Source organism: Halichoeres trimaculatus, unplaced genomic scaffold, assembly GCF_033239565.1.
Source record: "Halichoeres trimaculatus isolate MK-OKI-2021-1 unplaced genomic scaffold, fHalTri1.1 fHalTri1_scaffold_18, whole genome shotgun sequence".
In the NCBI taxonomy this organism is placed as follows: domain Eukaryota; kingdom Metazoa; phylum Chordata; class Actinopteri; order Labriformes; family Labridae; genus Halichoeres; species Halichoeres trimaculatus.
Window position 1 is genome coordinate 29137972 of NW_027437196.1, and position 16919 is coordinate 29154890.

Below are 16919 nucleotides of genomic sequence, written 5' to 3' on the forward strand. Positions count from 1 at the left end.
TGGCTTCATAAGTATCATTATTTTCCTCCTTGCGACTGTTACAAACTAACCTGACACGCCAAACAGACAGTTCTGTATATCCACTATGGAAATAGCTCATCTGGTTGAAAAATGTTTTCAGGGGCTGAACCTTCAAAAATAACCACACCTGGTGGTTGGACAATCATTTTGCTCGTCACACTTTGTTTTGGAAAAAAAAATTCTTTGTTCAAATCAACTTTTTACTGGATACAATGGGACGAGATAAGGTATCTATAAATACAGTTTCGTACCTCTGTTGTTTGAAACATGACAACAAGCAAAGTTTTAATTTTGTGAGGTGCTTGCAGCCCAGCATATCTGTAGGCTAATGTGACAACAAACTCTGTTCATACAGTTCTTAAGTAGCCATCCGTATGTAGCGTTGATAGAAAACAAATAACACAACCTCAGGTGCATGTCTTAAATTTTGATAACAATGAAATAAATTATTGTTTTTTTTCTGCAAGTTGGCCTTAAATAACAGCTGTTACTTGTTGTAATGGGAATGTCTATTAACCTGCCTTAAGTTTAATTTATTCTTTAAGCTTTATTCCTTCTCAGTTTACTTCATTTATGTAAAATGCAAACTACAATTGCAAAGATTGGTTGCTGACAACAGCTTTAAGTCGCAGTAAGGTCTCAAGACTTTTTGAAAGGTTTTTAAAAAAGTCCTAAAAAGGTATTGAATTTAACCTCAGGATTTCAGCATATACCTTGATACAGGTTAGTCTCTTGAGACTCACATCTCATTTGCAAGAGAGACCTGTTTCCAACAGGAAAATTATAAACATTTACAGACAAAAGTTACACAATACAAAAGACAGGGTACAACAAGATGTTTAAAATTCTAGTTAAAATAATACAAAGATTCCAATTAAAACAACAACAGTTCTCTGTAGAAGCTTTTTCCAGAACTTTCAGTAAAATTTCAAATTCACCAAGTGTGACCAGACTGGACAACTTCAGGTCCTGCTGGAGCATGTTCCAGCAGGACGGACCTGAGAAGAAAAAAGCCTTTTTCCCCAGCTCTGTGTGCATTACTGGAACACTGAAGGACACTTGAAGGACACAAAGTCTTGGGAGCGGAGGCTGCAATGATTTGCTCTCTGTGCAAAGTAGCAGGACAAATATGGAGGCACTAATGGAGAATGGTTTTGTAGATGAACAAATACCAGTGCAAGAGTCTGCACATATGTAATGAAGGCCAATTCACCGATGAGTATAAGCAGCAGTGATGAGTGGAGTTGGCACTGTCAGTGATAAATCTGAGTGCACCATGATACACACCATCTAACATGCGCAAAGAGCTGGCACAGGCATTCATGTAGACAAGATCTCCATAGTCTAAGGCACTCATGAAGGTGGCAGATACTGTTTTCTGATATGAAATGAGAAACAGGATTTGTTACGAAAGAGGAATCCAAGTTTTAGCTTTAGCCTTTTCAGCAGACTTTCAATATGTTCTCTGAAGGTTAATGAATCATCCATGTGTATACCCAGGTATTTATAGGATGAGACAAGTTCGATGGACTGTCCTTGTTTTGTGAAAATTTGAGGTAAAGGTGAAGGGACCTTCTTTCTATTGGTAAACAACATGCCTTTAGTCTGGCCTGCATTCAGTGTCAGCCCGAGCCACAAAAGCTGAGACTGAATGCAGTCAAAAGAAGACTGCAGATGTTGAAAGACATGTTCAACAGATTTAGAGCGACAGGAAATCACAGAATCATCTGCATATAAATGCAGAGCAGCATCTTTGAGACCGTGACATAATTCATTCATGTAAATAGTGAACAGAGTAGCTTGAGGGTGTAGCTTGATGTGGCTGTTCCCATGTTGGTCTTTAAAGAGGTGATGATGCTCACCACATCTACAGCAGGCCCCTGACAGACTGCGTCGGGCCCCGGCCTTCATACTGGCATCTATCGGACAGAGCGGTGACACCGAGGATCTCATTAGGTTCATATTTATTTAACCAAAGGGTCTCAATCTGTTGATGCTCCTAGTGAAAGAAGTATGTTAGAAAAGCAGCCAGGACCACACTCAATCATACAACAGCAAGTGTCAAGATTTTGTTGTCATAAAAAACAAAACTCCAGACCTAAAATTTGTGTCTCTCAGCCTTTTTAGGATTTTATTCCAGCCCTCCATCTTTCTTACATCACTGCACAGACTCTTGAACTTCTGTATTTGAACAAATTCAAAGTAGATCTATGTTTGTCACACTCAGATGTTGCACTCTTTCATTTAACAAACCATCAGTGATCCAAGCCTACAAACCATTTTTCATTGAGGGAGCTTATGAGTGTAACAACAAAGTTGCAAACTCCAGTCTAGAAATTCACACCTGACTTGTAAAAAAAAGTTGTAATAATTTACATTTTGCTCTGTTGGATCAAAAAAAAATCTTTTAAGTGGAGTTTCAAACTATAAAAAGAAATGGGAGGGAGACCAAAACAATTTATTAAAAACAATTAAAGTGAAACAGTCTGTTCATCAGCTGATCAGAGTTTAAGACCACAGCTCAAAAAAACCTGAAAACTCCTGAAATAGAAATCAGTTTGTAAAAGCACTGAGGATCATCCACTGTCTGGACCTGATGTCTATTTCTGTAAACGTCCCTCTCCATCCATCCCCAAATGTTGTCAGAGTGATTTAGATCAGGGGAACATCAGGATGGTCCAAAGAGTGAGCTGATTCCTCTGGAAGAAGTCCTTTGTCAGGCGCCCATTGTGACCTGCAGCGTTGTCCTGTTGAAAAACCCAGTCATTCCCACACAGACCAGGGCCCTCAGTCATGAAGGAGGCCCCCTGCAACATCTCCACAGAGCCAGCCGCCGTTTGACGCCCCTGACCAACCTGAAGCTCCACTGGTCCATTGAAGGAAAAAGCCCCAGATCATGATGGCGCCCCCTCCACTGTGCCACCGTGAGAACATCTCCAGTGGGATCTCCTGGTCATGTCAGGAACGTTGAAGCCATCAGGACGTCAAGGTTCAGGTTTTTCTCCTCAGAGAATCAAACTTTCTTCACCTTTCAGTGTCCCATGTTTGCTCCTCTCTGAAAAAGTCCAAACGGTGAGTTTGTGGCGTTGAAGGAGACGAGGTCTTTGAAGACGTGTTTTCTTCTTAAAGCTCTTCTCTCTCAGATGGTGTCTGATGGTTATTGGGCTGCAGTCGGCTCCAGTAACCGCCTTAATCTGGGTCCAGGAACAGACAGCCAATCAGATCCTCCTACTCAGCGCTGATGAAATGGTTTTGGGTCTACCTCTGGACTTTTTTGATCCCTAACCCTCAGGATCTTTGAAGAAATCCAAAATGTCTGTCTCTCTGCGTCCAGCCTCGGCAGAGATGGCGTGTTGTGAGAGGCCTTGCTGATGCAGCTCAACAATCCACCACGCTCACAGAGAGAAAGCTGCAAAATGTAAACTTTTGCAATAGGCTTCAAAACCCATTGTCAGAAACAAACAGATGATGTCATCCAGATATTATACACACTAGAGTAAAAATCAAAAACGACTCAATGCATGTAAATCACTGAAACACACTTTCAACCATCTTTAAAAGGGATTCATTCATTGTAACACAATAAAATCCCTCAGAAGGGGCAGCAGGGCAGCAGTCCACAAACCAAATGGGGAGATGCTTTTAAAGAACAGAGATTCAGAGAAAGTAACTGAGATGGAATAATTCATGGTTAAGACTGTTAAAAGAACAACAAAGCACAGCGTGTTGGACACAGCCGGTCATTCATTTCCTAAATGAGCTTTTAATAACTGAATTAAAAGCAGCAGAGGCACAATCAGACAGACTTAATTTAATCTCTACACTAACAAGCATAGACCACATCACACAGCAGCTCCATAACATGCGTCTCCTGGCTCCTGGAGCCTCCTCCTGGAGCCTCCTCCTGGGAGCTCATTCTGCTGAAGGAGGCTGGCTTCTATAATCTCACCTAATCAGACCCAGCGTCAGATTCCCACCGTGTGCTCTGTGTGTGGGCCTGTGTCATTAGCGTCATGTGTGTCTGACAGGTCATCTGTCAGCTGTTATGAAATGTGGTGGCATGGCTCTGCTCTGGATAGGATTCATTACCTACTGATGAGGTCTGGGCGTGTGGGAGCGTCTCATCCTCTTATCCTGCCTCTGGAGACAGATATAACAGCACCCAGCCTGTCAGGAGCAGGCTTTCATATTGTGCAGCTTGAACGATGTGAGCATTGAGGGACTCGCTGGTTGTTTTTGGTGAGAGCTGGAGTTTTATAGCTGGCTTTTTGTGCTGACATTTAGTTCGGTGAAGTTTTCGATTTATGCCAAAATATCAGCATCATTATTGTTGCCCTGAGACGTTTCTTCATCCAAGAGTAGAAAGAAACAGCTTCGTCAGCAGACGAGGCATCTACTTAATCCAAGACTGACACAATAATAAAACACTAACTTAAGTTTGCCTATAAGTTATTCCACGGCAGTTTTGCAGCTACATGCAGTTTCTGGATGTTGTGAGCTCAGCGTGTCCAAAGTTGACATATCTCCATCCATGTCTCCACAGGTGTTCAAAGAGGAGAAGTATTTAAAAGACGCTGCTGAATGTTCTGAGGTGATATGGCAGCGAGGCCTGCTCAGGAAAGGTTACGGCATCTGCCACGGTACTGCTGGGAACGGCTACGCCTTCCTGTCCCTTTACAAGCTCACCCAGGAGAAGAAATACCTGTACCGCGCATGCAAGGTGAGAACAAGCGTCAGCCAGTGTAAGACAGAATCTGCAGTTGTCTCTATTTTCATATGAACCCCTTTTTTTCTGGTTACCTTCAATAAAACTAAGTCTTTAATCTTGCTGTACGCAGATGACACTTTATCATATTTGGAGAAAGCCTCTTCCTCAGTTCCTGACGTTTGAAACTTATTTGCAAACTTTCACTCTTTGTCAGGGAATAAAATGAATTGGATTGTATCTGCTCTTGGATCACTGGATCAAGCCAGATCATCAAGTTTTGTGCCAGCAGATATCCCTGTAGTCAAACAGTTCAACATTTTTTCCTCACTAAACACCATGATCTCTAACACCTTTTTGGGCCCTTGTATAAAAAAGGATGAATCTGATCTTAGCACACAGACTCATCTTCCTTTATCCCTAAAGGCCCTAAAAGAGCAGTTGTGAAAATGGTTTTCATCCTCGGGTCATTTTTTCCTCATCGATGCCACTGCTTCCACCCCTTACACACGACTGGGATGGAGTTTATTTTGGGATGGGTAAAATGTCCAGGTTAAGATGTTCACAGTATGAAGGGTTTCATAAGTGGATGGTTGTGTCAAAGGCAGCGGTATCTGGAAACCTTTTAAAGTAAACCTTGCCTAACCGTGTAAAATAAATAAACTTAAGTTTTTAAACAAGAACTGGTTCTGAAACGTTTAACCTGGTAAAATAAAGATCAAATAAATAAACTAGTTTACTCTAACATTTCCCCTGGACTGATTCATCATCTTTTACAGACCTGGACCTATCCTCAGTAAATTAAGAGGGGGATTTTGAATTTGACGAGATGCTTTTATTTTCACTGGTGCAGCTTTTAAAGTGATACTCAGGGATGGAACAAGTTGGGTCCTATCACAAGGTTTAGTGCAGAAATGACCCCTACAGCAGTGTTTTTGTGCAGCAGAAGCCCAGGGCGCTCGCACCAAACACCCCCTCCCTGCTCCTCTGCCGGTTTCCTCTGCACTCAGACGGGGCCATACTTTACTTGACCAAAAACACAAATAAACGGACTCCCACCAAAAAAATCTGATATCAGTCTGCATTCACGCTTTATTCAAAGTGAACGGCAGGTTGTCCTCGCTCTCATAATCACTCACCTTTACGTTGTTATTGCATAATTCGTCCTGGCAGACTACCTGTGTTTGTTTAAATCTGGCACACCGCGCATGGACTGATACACTAAGCGCCGAGCGCCTCGTAGCCAGCTGAGGCTCTGCAGCGGAGGTAGCGCCGTTTCACGAGACGATGAGAACTAGAGCCTTATTTAGCGGTGTTTTTGTGTGAAAGTAATGCGCTGAAAATTCTCTAAATAAAGCGTGAATGCAGACCGATATCAGATGTTTTCGGTGAGAGTCCGTTTATTTGTGTTTTTTGGTCAAGTCAAATATGGCTCCGTCTGAGTGCAGAGGAAAGCGAGAGAGGAGCAGGGAGGGGGTGTTTGGTGCGAGCGCTCTGGGCTTCTGCTGCACAGAAACACTGCTGTAGGGGTAATTTCTGCCCTAAACCTTGTGACAGGACCCAACTTGTTCCATCCAGGAGTATCACTTTAAAGTATCTATGGTAATGGTTGAGCAAAGCTGGAAACACACAGACCAATCAGCTTCAAGTTAAGCCATCCCATGTGACCTATCTCAGCCAATGAAGTCTCTGCGTTCCAGGCTTCACATACAACTGCTCAGCATGCAGGTGAAAGTTTGGAAGCAAGAGACAGACAAAAGGACGAAGGAAGGAGAAAGTAAACAAAGAAAGTGAACGGAGAGAAAAGACAGAGACAAGTGAGCTTGTGGTGTAAAGAGAGGATAACATCCATCCATGGCACAGTCTAAGAAAAGAAAAGTGGACCGAATCATTCATGTTCACTATTCTATTCTATTTTTTTCTATATTTCTTCAAATTTCTGATTTCATATTCTTTTTTAATTACTATTCTATTTTTTATTGTTATTGTGTTTATTGCACTTTTTCTGTGAGCTAATGTGGCAAAAAAAATCCCCTATGGGGGATCAATAAAAAGAATATACACTCTATTCTTTTTATGTTCATTCATCCCTCTGGGAGCATAAAAGCACTGTGTGACGCTCAGGTGCTGTGCAGTTATTGAAAAACTATTTTTATATCTTTTCTCTTTTATTCTCTCATATTTTTAAATACATCCCTTCTTATACCTAGATGATAATGTTAAACCTATTTACTGCAAATGTTTCTGTTTACTTAAATGTTAGGTGACCTTAAACATTGTCAATTCTAAATGTGGATGTTATTGCTTGACAGCTGTATCATTCCACCTGTCATGAAAATGAGAAAACCAGCATCATGACGTGCTTTAATTCAAACTCTTTCCTTCTCAGAGAGCTCCCTACTGAACCGGACCTTAGATTCAATACATTTTCTTAAACTGGACCTGTCTGAATTCTTGTGGCCAACCCCTGCTTTAGACAATCTAAACTGTGTCATGGTACATTCGTCAATTTTACTGTTGATGTGGCAGAATGTTGAAAAAAAAAAAAGCCCAATTTTTTATGTATTAGAAATACTTTACACTTACTATTCACACAATGACCTCCCCAGTATATTTCTGTTGTGGTAATTATTCCCTAAGAGCTGTGATTATTCATCACTAAACCTTGCCTAATTGGGCCACTGTGATATCTGATGGAGTCAATCTTTGTGGAAGACATCAGGTCTGAGTCTCTGCTGCAGAGGCTTATTTTTCAGACCTGGAGGCTTCTTCTATTATTTTTACCCAGGCAACAGTGAGGAACAACAAACCCGCCAACAATAGAGCAACAGAAACGAAGACCATTCATTTAAAAAGAGGATAATAAAAAAAGGTTTACTGGTCTCACAGCTCCTGGTTTTAAGGAATATTGTCTCGTGGATGTATCATGTTTGTCTTTTTCATCCTTTGTAAAGATGTGTGATGCTGTAATCATGTGGCCATATGTCAGGTATGGCTCATGAACAGATGAAGGTGTCATTAACTGTGATTATCTTCCACCAGTTTGCTGAGTGGTGTTTGGACTACGGGACCCACGGCTGCCGCATCCCAGACCGGCCTTACTCTCTGTTTGAAGGTACCAAATCTTATTTCCCTCTGCACAGGTTAATGTGTTACTGCTCTGACATTTATCTCCTGCTATTTCAACAAACACCTTTTGGAGTGAAATCTCTGGACTGTATTTTGCATTTCAAACAGGACGCCATCTTCCTCCAGTGAACAGTTAAACTGCTTTCTGTGAAACCCCAAACATGGAACATTAGAGTGGACGTCACTGCAGGGCTGCAGGGCTGCAGGGTTAGGGGAAACACATGACTTTTAAACTCTGATTCTAACACCAATAAGCTGTCATGTCTTTCACTGAGTCGTTGCTGGCTTTAAAAAAAACAAAAAACAAAAAACAAAAGGCATTAATAAAATGAACATAAAAAGAGCAGATTATTGTTTATAAGTTAAAATATACCAGATGAATAATCCCACAGATAACATTTACAACCTGATTAAATCACATGATCAGAGAAAATATCACATTTCTGCACATTGAACTCAACATAATGCCATGAAGATTGAATAGACAACCGTGTGTGATGATTATTAATATTGACAATGAGCTTTGTCAGAGCTTTACACGCTGAGCAGCCTCTAAAAGTGTGAGACTTATTTCTCTTACATTTGAACTTTTCATTTCATCCTTGTAAAAAACAAAAGTTCTCTGTTTGGAAGAGGTGACTCTTAGGTTAAAGTCACATGAAAATGTATGAATGTTAGATCCCACAGGTGTCTAAGCTCGTCCCCTTGCTAGATTTCTAACAGCTCAGTGTTTTCTACTTAGCTCTTTGCTTTATACTTTTTTAAGCAAATAAAACTCTAGATTTATTTTATTTTTAGTTACTTCATGGTCCGGAAGGATATTCTGCCTCCCTTCTGCATTAGAGCTGATGGTTTGTTGCCGATGGCACCAATTAGATGTAGTGATGTTTATTTGATGCTTTGTTTCACTTCTTGATATTTAATTTTTTTTCCTTATTTCCAAAAATAAAGACGGCACAAAAGTACACACAAGTGTAGCATTTTTTTTCCTTCCAGCCTAACCCACACCACCCACTAGGGGTGTAAATCACCAGTTTCATGACGATACGATATTGATTCTTTGGACAATGATATGATATTTGCCGATACCACAAAGTCTGTCACGATACGATACATTTAAGACGATATTATGTCCCCAATGAACACAATCAGCAACATTTCACCTGAGGCAAGAAAGAAATACAAAACAATATTGATAGTTATATTACTGAAATGTGGAACGATGTGCTGACCTTTGGGTATGACAGTTTGTAGAGGATTATAGCCATCTGTATGATCTGATTATGTTTTAAAATTAAAACTGCTTAAATTCAGGTAAGGTGCTTTTTTGCCCCCACAATTACCTTATGGGTCTTACTGTTATACTGTAAAGTTTGATTATTATATCAAGTAATGATGCAACACTATAATTAAAAATGACTGATTACATAAACTTTATTATTGACCTCCAACATTTGACCATTTTCTATCAAACCAAAAATGTGAAGCTTTGTTTTTAATTAAACCCAAACATTTCTATCGTTCAAAGTTAGAACTATCAACTTAACTAACTTAACAATGATAGTTTTTTTTTTACTGTGATGCCTGATAACCACAGTTTGTATGTCAGTGTGATCAGACTTTGTTTCACTGTGCAATAGTCGATGTGGAGGAGGAATGACACTAAGCTCTCGTCGTTTTACTTTTTAACTTTATGAAAGGGCGCTGAACAGTACGTTTTACAGCAGGAGAAATATCAGGCATGGCGTGTCAGAGAGTGAAAAGGTTCAAATATGTGTTTCATACGCAGAGTGCGTGAGGCTTGAGAGGAAACTTCAGAAGGACTTGCGGTTGGACGGAAACGGACATGTGTGTCCGTTTCCGGTCGGGATTTCAAAATAAAGGCGTACATTAAAGACCACGATGTTGATTGATGTTTCGACTTTCCATCGATGTGATTGGATCATCGCTTAACCAATCAATGTATCGATCTATATCGATGGATCATTACACCCCTACCACCCATCCTGTCCCCATCTTTATGATCGAAACATTCCTTACATATACCATCCATCCATCCATTTTCTATACCGCTTATCCTGTTTAGGGTCGCGGGTGGCTGGAGCCTATCCCAGCAATCATTGGGCGAGAGGCAGGGTACACCCTGGACTGGTCGCCAGTCAATCGCAGGGCTGACACATAGACAGACAACCATGCACGCACACACTCACACCTGGGGACAATTTTGGTGTGACCAATTAACCTGATGAGCATGTTTTTGGACTGTGGGAGGAAGCCGGAGGACCCGGAGAGAACCCACGCATGCACGGGGAGAACATGCAAACTCCACACAGAAAGACCCACCGGCCGAGGTGGGGATTTGAACCGGTGACCTTCTTGCTGTGAGGCTGCAGCGCTAACCGTTGCACCACCGTGCAGCCCTCCTTACATATACATAATGTAAAAAAAATGTTGACATAATTAAGTCATCTTGTTGCTTTAACAGGGTTAAGTTATTTCAACATGAAGCTCAAAATAATTTGAACACAAAAGAAAGATCAAGAAAAACACAAACGATATTGGTTTAACGTAATTCATCAAGTTTTTACAGCAAAGAAATTTTTATAGTGATGGCATTTTGCAACTGTGAGTGAGGAGGGAACACAGTGAATATGAGATCCTGCTGTACGCTGAGATGTTGCACAGAGGGTACAGGCTGTCTGTGTTCTTAATGGCACAGACCAGCTGTTTATGCTCGATGGCAACAACCAGCTGTCTTGTCTGCCCTAATCCTGGTGGATCAGTACATCTCATTTATCAGCATGAACACTAAATGTACTGTAAAAATCAATGGATACATGGGCCCATGCTGTGTGGAGCACAGATAGTCTGTCCGTGCTGTGTAGTGTACAGACAGCCCATCTGTGCCTGTGCCCCCTGCAGTGTAACGTATCAATGTGCAGCATGGTCTCATATCCACTGTGTTTCCTCCTCACTCAGGGTTACAAAACGTCATCGAAGCACAACATACATGCTTACATCTCTTCATATAGGATATAGATGTAAACATTGTGAAAAGAAGAGGTTAAAAATTAAATAAAGGAAGTTAAAAATAAATACAAATAAAAAAACTTGAAAAAATACACTGTAAAGAGTAATTTACAAGATAACCAATAACTGATAATAATAAAAATAATAAATAACTGTGTTGGAAAGTGTCCTTCCTTCCCTCTCTCCTTCCTTCTCTTCTTCCTTCCTCCCTCTCTGTGTATTTGATCTGCAGTCTGCTCTGTGTTGCTATAACTCTCTGTGGTGATGAATCTATTTCTCCTCTCAGGTATGGCAGGAACCATCTACTACTTATCAGAGATCGCTCAGCCTGAAGCTTCCTGCTTCCCTGCATTTGAACTTTGACCTGCCAACCAAAGGGACTGAGGATGATGAAGAGGAAGGATGCGTTTGTGTCACAGCGTTCAACCTTTGTTTTCACGATCAGCCCAAAAAGAATGATTGCTGTTGTTTGTTGGCGTGACCTCACGTGTTGTTAGGTTGTGTGTGTGAGCTCTTCTAAGACAGGCTGAATGTTATCAATCCAGAGAGAGGCAGGATTGAAGAAGACAGTGTTAATGGATGTTTCTCCTCTTCAGCATGCACTCTCACATCCTGTGCTACATGTCAGGGAAACAGAGTCAGCTGTTGTCAACCCTCCAACCCTCCTCATCCTTTAAGTGTGCTGGGCTGAAGACGTGGAGCCGACGTCTGGCTCGGACGCAGGAGAACACACTCGACACCCTCAGCCTTACAGTAGCACCTAGGCCAAGAAAGAGGGTGTGTGTGTGTGTGTGTGTGTGTGTGTGTGTGGATGTTTGTGAGTGTGTGTGCGTTTGTATAAGTGAATTAAAGCTGTTTTGGTATTTCTATGCCTCTGCATGCTCACTGTTACGGCTCTCGGTGCCTCATATCCTGTCAGTGTAGTGCTCTCCTCTTCCTGTGTGTGTTCATGTGATGTTTCAGCTCTGCAGGTGTGTGTGTCACATCGTGGGGGAAGGTTCTGTCTGAGCTCAGTCCACCACTGAGTCAGAGAACCTTTTATAAGCTCACAAGAGTTTGATTTCTTTAGTTTACGTGTTACTTAATAACAGAAACAACTGTTTTCTTTTCCAAACGAGGTGGAGCCTGTCGGAGTGGAAAGCTTTGAGAAGGTGTAAAAACTGTTTGATTCCTCCTTAAAAACAAGTTTTCTCTCTGTTATTGAAGCTAATGTATCAGCCATGTTTTATCTAAATATTTTATTTTACCGTTCTGGCTTTACTGAAAGACCTTTTGTGCTGTTAAGTTAGGTTGTACACCAGAAAGTGGAGCAAATTTAACCTTGCTTGTTCATATTTGCACAATTTTTTGCTTAATTGTTGTGACAAGGTGAATATTTCTTTGTTTAAACCATACTACTTATTTGTTTCACACAAACGCTAAAAATGTTTTAATGTTGTGACTTATAAAGCCAAGAATCAGTTTATGTGAAATTTGAAGTACTTTTCTGTAAAAAAATGAAAAAAGTTGTTAATCAATGAGTGGTTATACATTTTTCAATCATCACTGGTATCAGGCTCCCTCTCTGACACCAATCAAAGTTAGCACAGTGCTAGGCTTTCTAACCTGTCAGTGAAATTTTTCCCCTGGTTTGAAACAAAAAGTTAATTTTCTCCACAGTGTGATGAGGGACTTGGCATTAGGAGAACCAGTTTGATTTGTTGAAAAGGTTTTAAAATGTCCCCTTTTGTTTCAAAATAAAGGAGCTGTTTTTGTAACTATAGCATCTCTGCTGAAGCCTGACAGAGCTAGCTTGTTAGCGTTAATCTAGCAGCATGTATCAGGCTTCAGTTTAATATCAAAACATTTTAAAGTTCGTATTTCAGCTATTGGGTACAGTTCACTTCACTAACTCTGATGTTGGTACTGAGAAGGCACATGAACTCTTTCTTTTTAGTTCTTTAATTTATTTATTTTGACTTAAATGTGTGAACTGGAGAACAGAGCTGTTTGTACTGGCCTTAACTTTACCCACCATGAATACTACTCATGTCTTTCCCCAGTCTCACCTTACCTTTAGCGTCCTGACGTACTAACAGCCGTGATCTCAGACCTGAGTCTACTGTGTGCGTCCATGAGCTGATGGGAAATGGAACCAAACGTCACTGTAGACAAATATGTCACCTGACACAGGGGCAACATTTAGGATCGATTTGTTTTAAAAAGTGAAATCAAATTCTACCGATTCAAGAAGCATCGCAGCCACTGCAGAGGGAGTAGTTCCACAGTTGGAGATCACCAAACAATGGCTCTTACCTGATCCCCCTCCGTTTTCATCTTTTAATCAGCTTTAATACTGAGGATAAACTGAAGCCCTGCTTTCACCAAGCAGTTCAGTTCAGTTCGTCTCAGTACAGCACACATTTTGTGTCATTTCCTTTGACTGAAATGGAATGAATATGAGTAGAAGAAACAGATAAGAGTAAAGAAGAAGAAAAAAAATATAAAGAGACATACTAAACATGTTAATAAAAGTTGAGAAGCTAAGGTGGGGTAATGACATCACACCTGTTACCCAAATAGACCAGTTTTTTAGCGTCCTTTTTTAAAGTCATATTTTGAGTCTTTGTCCTTCACCTCCTTTGATTCATGAATCCATTCTGACATTTCTATTGGACCGTGAGCTGTGTCTTATTTCTTTGATGATTATGTTCAGTACATGTCTGAGTCATGTTTTCTAAAGGAAATATCATTCTTTTTTATTTTAACATCAAACGTGTGACTCATCAGAAATGTTTGCAGCGTGCTGTAACTCACTGCACTTCTCCTCCTTCCTGTTCATGATTCATTCTGTCTCTCCTGGTCTTGTTTTATTTTTTCCTCATAAATGCATCAGTGTTGGTTTTACCAGTGGCAAAAACCTGCAAACAGCAGCTTTAAAGTGGTCTAAATCAGGGATCTGCAACCTTTACTTTCGAAAGAACCATTTTGCCTCAGCTCACCTGGATGAAAGTCATTCCAGAGCCACAAAATGTACTTCATCTTCACAAGAAAGACAAAAAGTGTATACAATTATAAACTAAGTAAAAATCTAGTGAATAATTATCTAAACACAATTTAAAAAAAAAAAAAAATTGGGCAAAAAAATTTGAACTTTCAAAAAATTTGCTGAACCTAAATAATGCAATTTAAAAATTTTGGTTAATTTTCAAAAAATTGTAAAATTTTCAAATAATTGCTAAAAAGGGATTTAAATAAAGGCTTAAAAGAATGCAAAATATCCCACAAATTTGGAATTATTTACTGAATTTGAAATTATTTTAAAAAATTGAAATTAAAATTCGTCCAAAATTTTGAGAAAATAATGCAAAAATCACAAAAAATTAAAAAGCTTTATTTCAAGAGGTGATACATATTTAGTACAACAAAATGTTAAACTGTGATTTATTTAGTGTCTGTGTCATTATCATCAATACCCTCTGTAAGAAAGAAAAAAAATCTCTATATCAATAATATTTTTCTAAAGCTACAAGGAGCCAATGCAAAGGAGTCAAAGAGCCACATGAGGCTCCAGAGCCACAGGTTGCAGACCCCTGCTCTAAATGAACACGTAATAACATACAATAACAATAATAACACACAATAACAGTCTGCAAAGCTCTGCAAACTGAATATGTTTCAAAGTGCTTTTTAAAGACTTCACTCGTCTTTCAGGACAAACAGCTTTAGAAAGCTGACTGAACAAGACCTCACATCATCAGGCAGTTTGACCAATCAGAGAAGCCACTTTGACCTGATGCCATCATCAGGAGTCAAGGTGATGATTTGTCCTCCATTGGTGGAGACAGCTCATGGATGCACACAGAGCCTGACTCTCTCAGAGGTCTGCTCTGAATGTCTTTGCATGAGGACGGTGTCACATAGAGAAATGTGTGTGTCTGTTTGTTTGTCGGAGTGTCTCTTTGACTGGTCCTAATGTGTTTGCTGGTGATTTGTATCGGAGTGTTTGACCTTCGTCCCAGTCTGTGTATTTGGTTTTCTGTGGAGCTAATTGATGTCAAATATGAATGTTTATTTTCCACATTAAACTCCCGAGCTTCAGTGATGGCAGCAGCACTGAGATCCACATGTCGATTATTATTTTTTCTTCAATCTGATTTCAGTGAAGTCAGTATTTAAAACGACTGAGGCCAGGTTCATTATGGATATAACCAATGTGAAGAGCTGTTAACCACTAGGCATGAGTTTTTTTTATTATTTGTCATTGAACATCACCCCACAAGCTGTGTTTTTAATAACAGTAAATTGGGCTAATTAAAGGCTTTGAATGATTAAAATAAGTGTGTAAGGTGCACCTTAGATTTTATTTCCCAAAGACAGATTTAGAGCTCCTGCCAATGACCAAACCGTCTATCAAACCTCTTAACGCGTCACAGTGAACCTTCAGGTCAGGGGTGCTCAACCTTTTCAAAGTGGGCCTCATTTAAAGGCCGGCACTTCTTACAGACACATTTATTAACCTTGAAAGTAACATATAAATGCTTTATTTGTTTACTCTTCTTTTAGTGATTTCTGTAAAAAATCAGTCACTAAAGTCTGGGCTGTGCTGTCCACATGAACATGACACACAGGGATGAGACATGAATCAGCACAAGAGCATGTTCTTAGTTGTGCGATACACAGAAATTTTGGACCTCATCAAGCTGGAATGAGCTCAAAGCTCCTCCTCCATCATCACAGACTGATGAAACCAAAGCTCACCTGTCCCTCAGGTGTCTCTGATCCCAGATGATCAGTGGTCAGTTTTCTTTGGTGTTGCGCGCTGCGTGAACAGCAAACTCTCCTCCAAACCAAGGAACATGTTCTCCATTAGGGGGCGCTGTGAGAAAATATGTCAGGATGGTTTTATGCCAGGATCAGCATCTGGATTTGACCAGGATTGATTTTCATGTTCAGACTATTTTAGACTTAGACTTCCTTTACTGTGCATTTGGAACATTGTTCTGCTGCTTTGGCTTCCTGAACATTAACAAACAGTGTCTAAAACTGTAGAAGGGTCTAAATATATACATATAGAATAAGGTCACTACAAAGAGCTTTACAAAGGCAGTGATTATAAGTGACCTATGACCATAGACACAAGTAATACCATGGAGTATTGTACTGACTGAAACAGCAGTAGTTTAAGTTAAATTATAACACCAGAGTGGTAGTTTTGAATGGAAATGGATATGTACAAGGAAAATATTGCAGATGTGTGAAGAAAATATTTTACCAACAGGTTAAGAAATGCAGTGTCAGTTTTAATTCCATATATTTCACATATTGACAGGAATTCAAAAATCAGAAAAACTGTTCATGCAAATGTGGGGCTGGGTGGATGGGTGGGGGGTTGAGAACTGTCTGACTGGGCTTAAAGGGGACATATCATGCTGATCCCTGATTTAATACTTACATGTAATATAATACATTTGAAAACAAGACCTTTCACCCCCTGAATTTTCAAAAAATGAGATATTGTATTTTTTCTGATATCCCAGAATGAGATTTGATGCCTCTGAAAATAGGTCATTGCCGTTTGGCCACGAGATTTCGACCTTCGTGACGACACGAGGATCCTTTCTTTTTATTGGAGTAATCTGATAAAGCAGCTCCTCCTCTGTGATGTCAGTTAGTCACACAACCACCACCGAGGGATACACCCACCAAGAGCCGAGTATAAATACAGCTCCCTAGCAGCTCTGGCTAACTTGGCTGAGTGCTGGATGCAGGGACTCTGCTCTGCTGAGCAGCTCGGCTTTACATGGTGAATTAGTAGTTAAAACACTGTAGTTTTAGCAGATGTGGTAATACTTGTGAGACTGTGATATTTGCATACTTGTTCTGACATGCACTGTGAACCTGGACCACAATTATGCTGCGGTAATAACATAGTGAGGAACTGACTAGAGAGGCGATCTTTAGACTACACTTTCAGCATGATGGATAAAACAGACAGAGAAAAGTGAAGGAGCAGGATGGAGCCCTGTTATAGAAATAGTTTATTGGTGAAGTC

At 40.2% G+C, this 16919-nt stretch overlaps 1 protein-coding gene across 1 annotated transcript in view; it reads left to right on the forward strand.

Moving 5' to 3' along the window:
• Positions 1-14166, forward strand: part of lancl2 (LanC lantibiotic synthetase component C-like 2 (bacterial)) — a 48984-nt gene extending 34818 nt beyond the window's left edge. The window contains exons 8-10 of the mRNA XM_074693522.1: positions 4565-4741; positions 7769-7841; positions 11172-14166. Coding sequence (XP_074549623.1) covers positions 4565-4741; positions 7769-7841; positions 11172-11248 — 327 coding nt within the window. The 3' untranslated portion in view covers positions 11249-14166. The remainder of the gene's footprint in view (positions 1-4564; positions 4742-7768; positions 7842-11171) is intronic.
• Positions 14167-16919: the final 2753 nt, after the last annotated feature.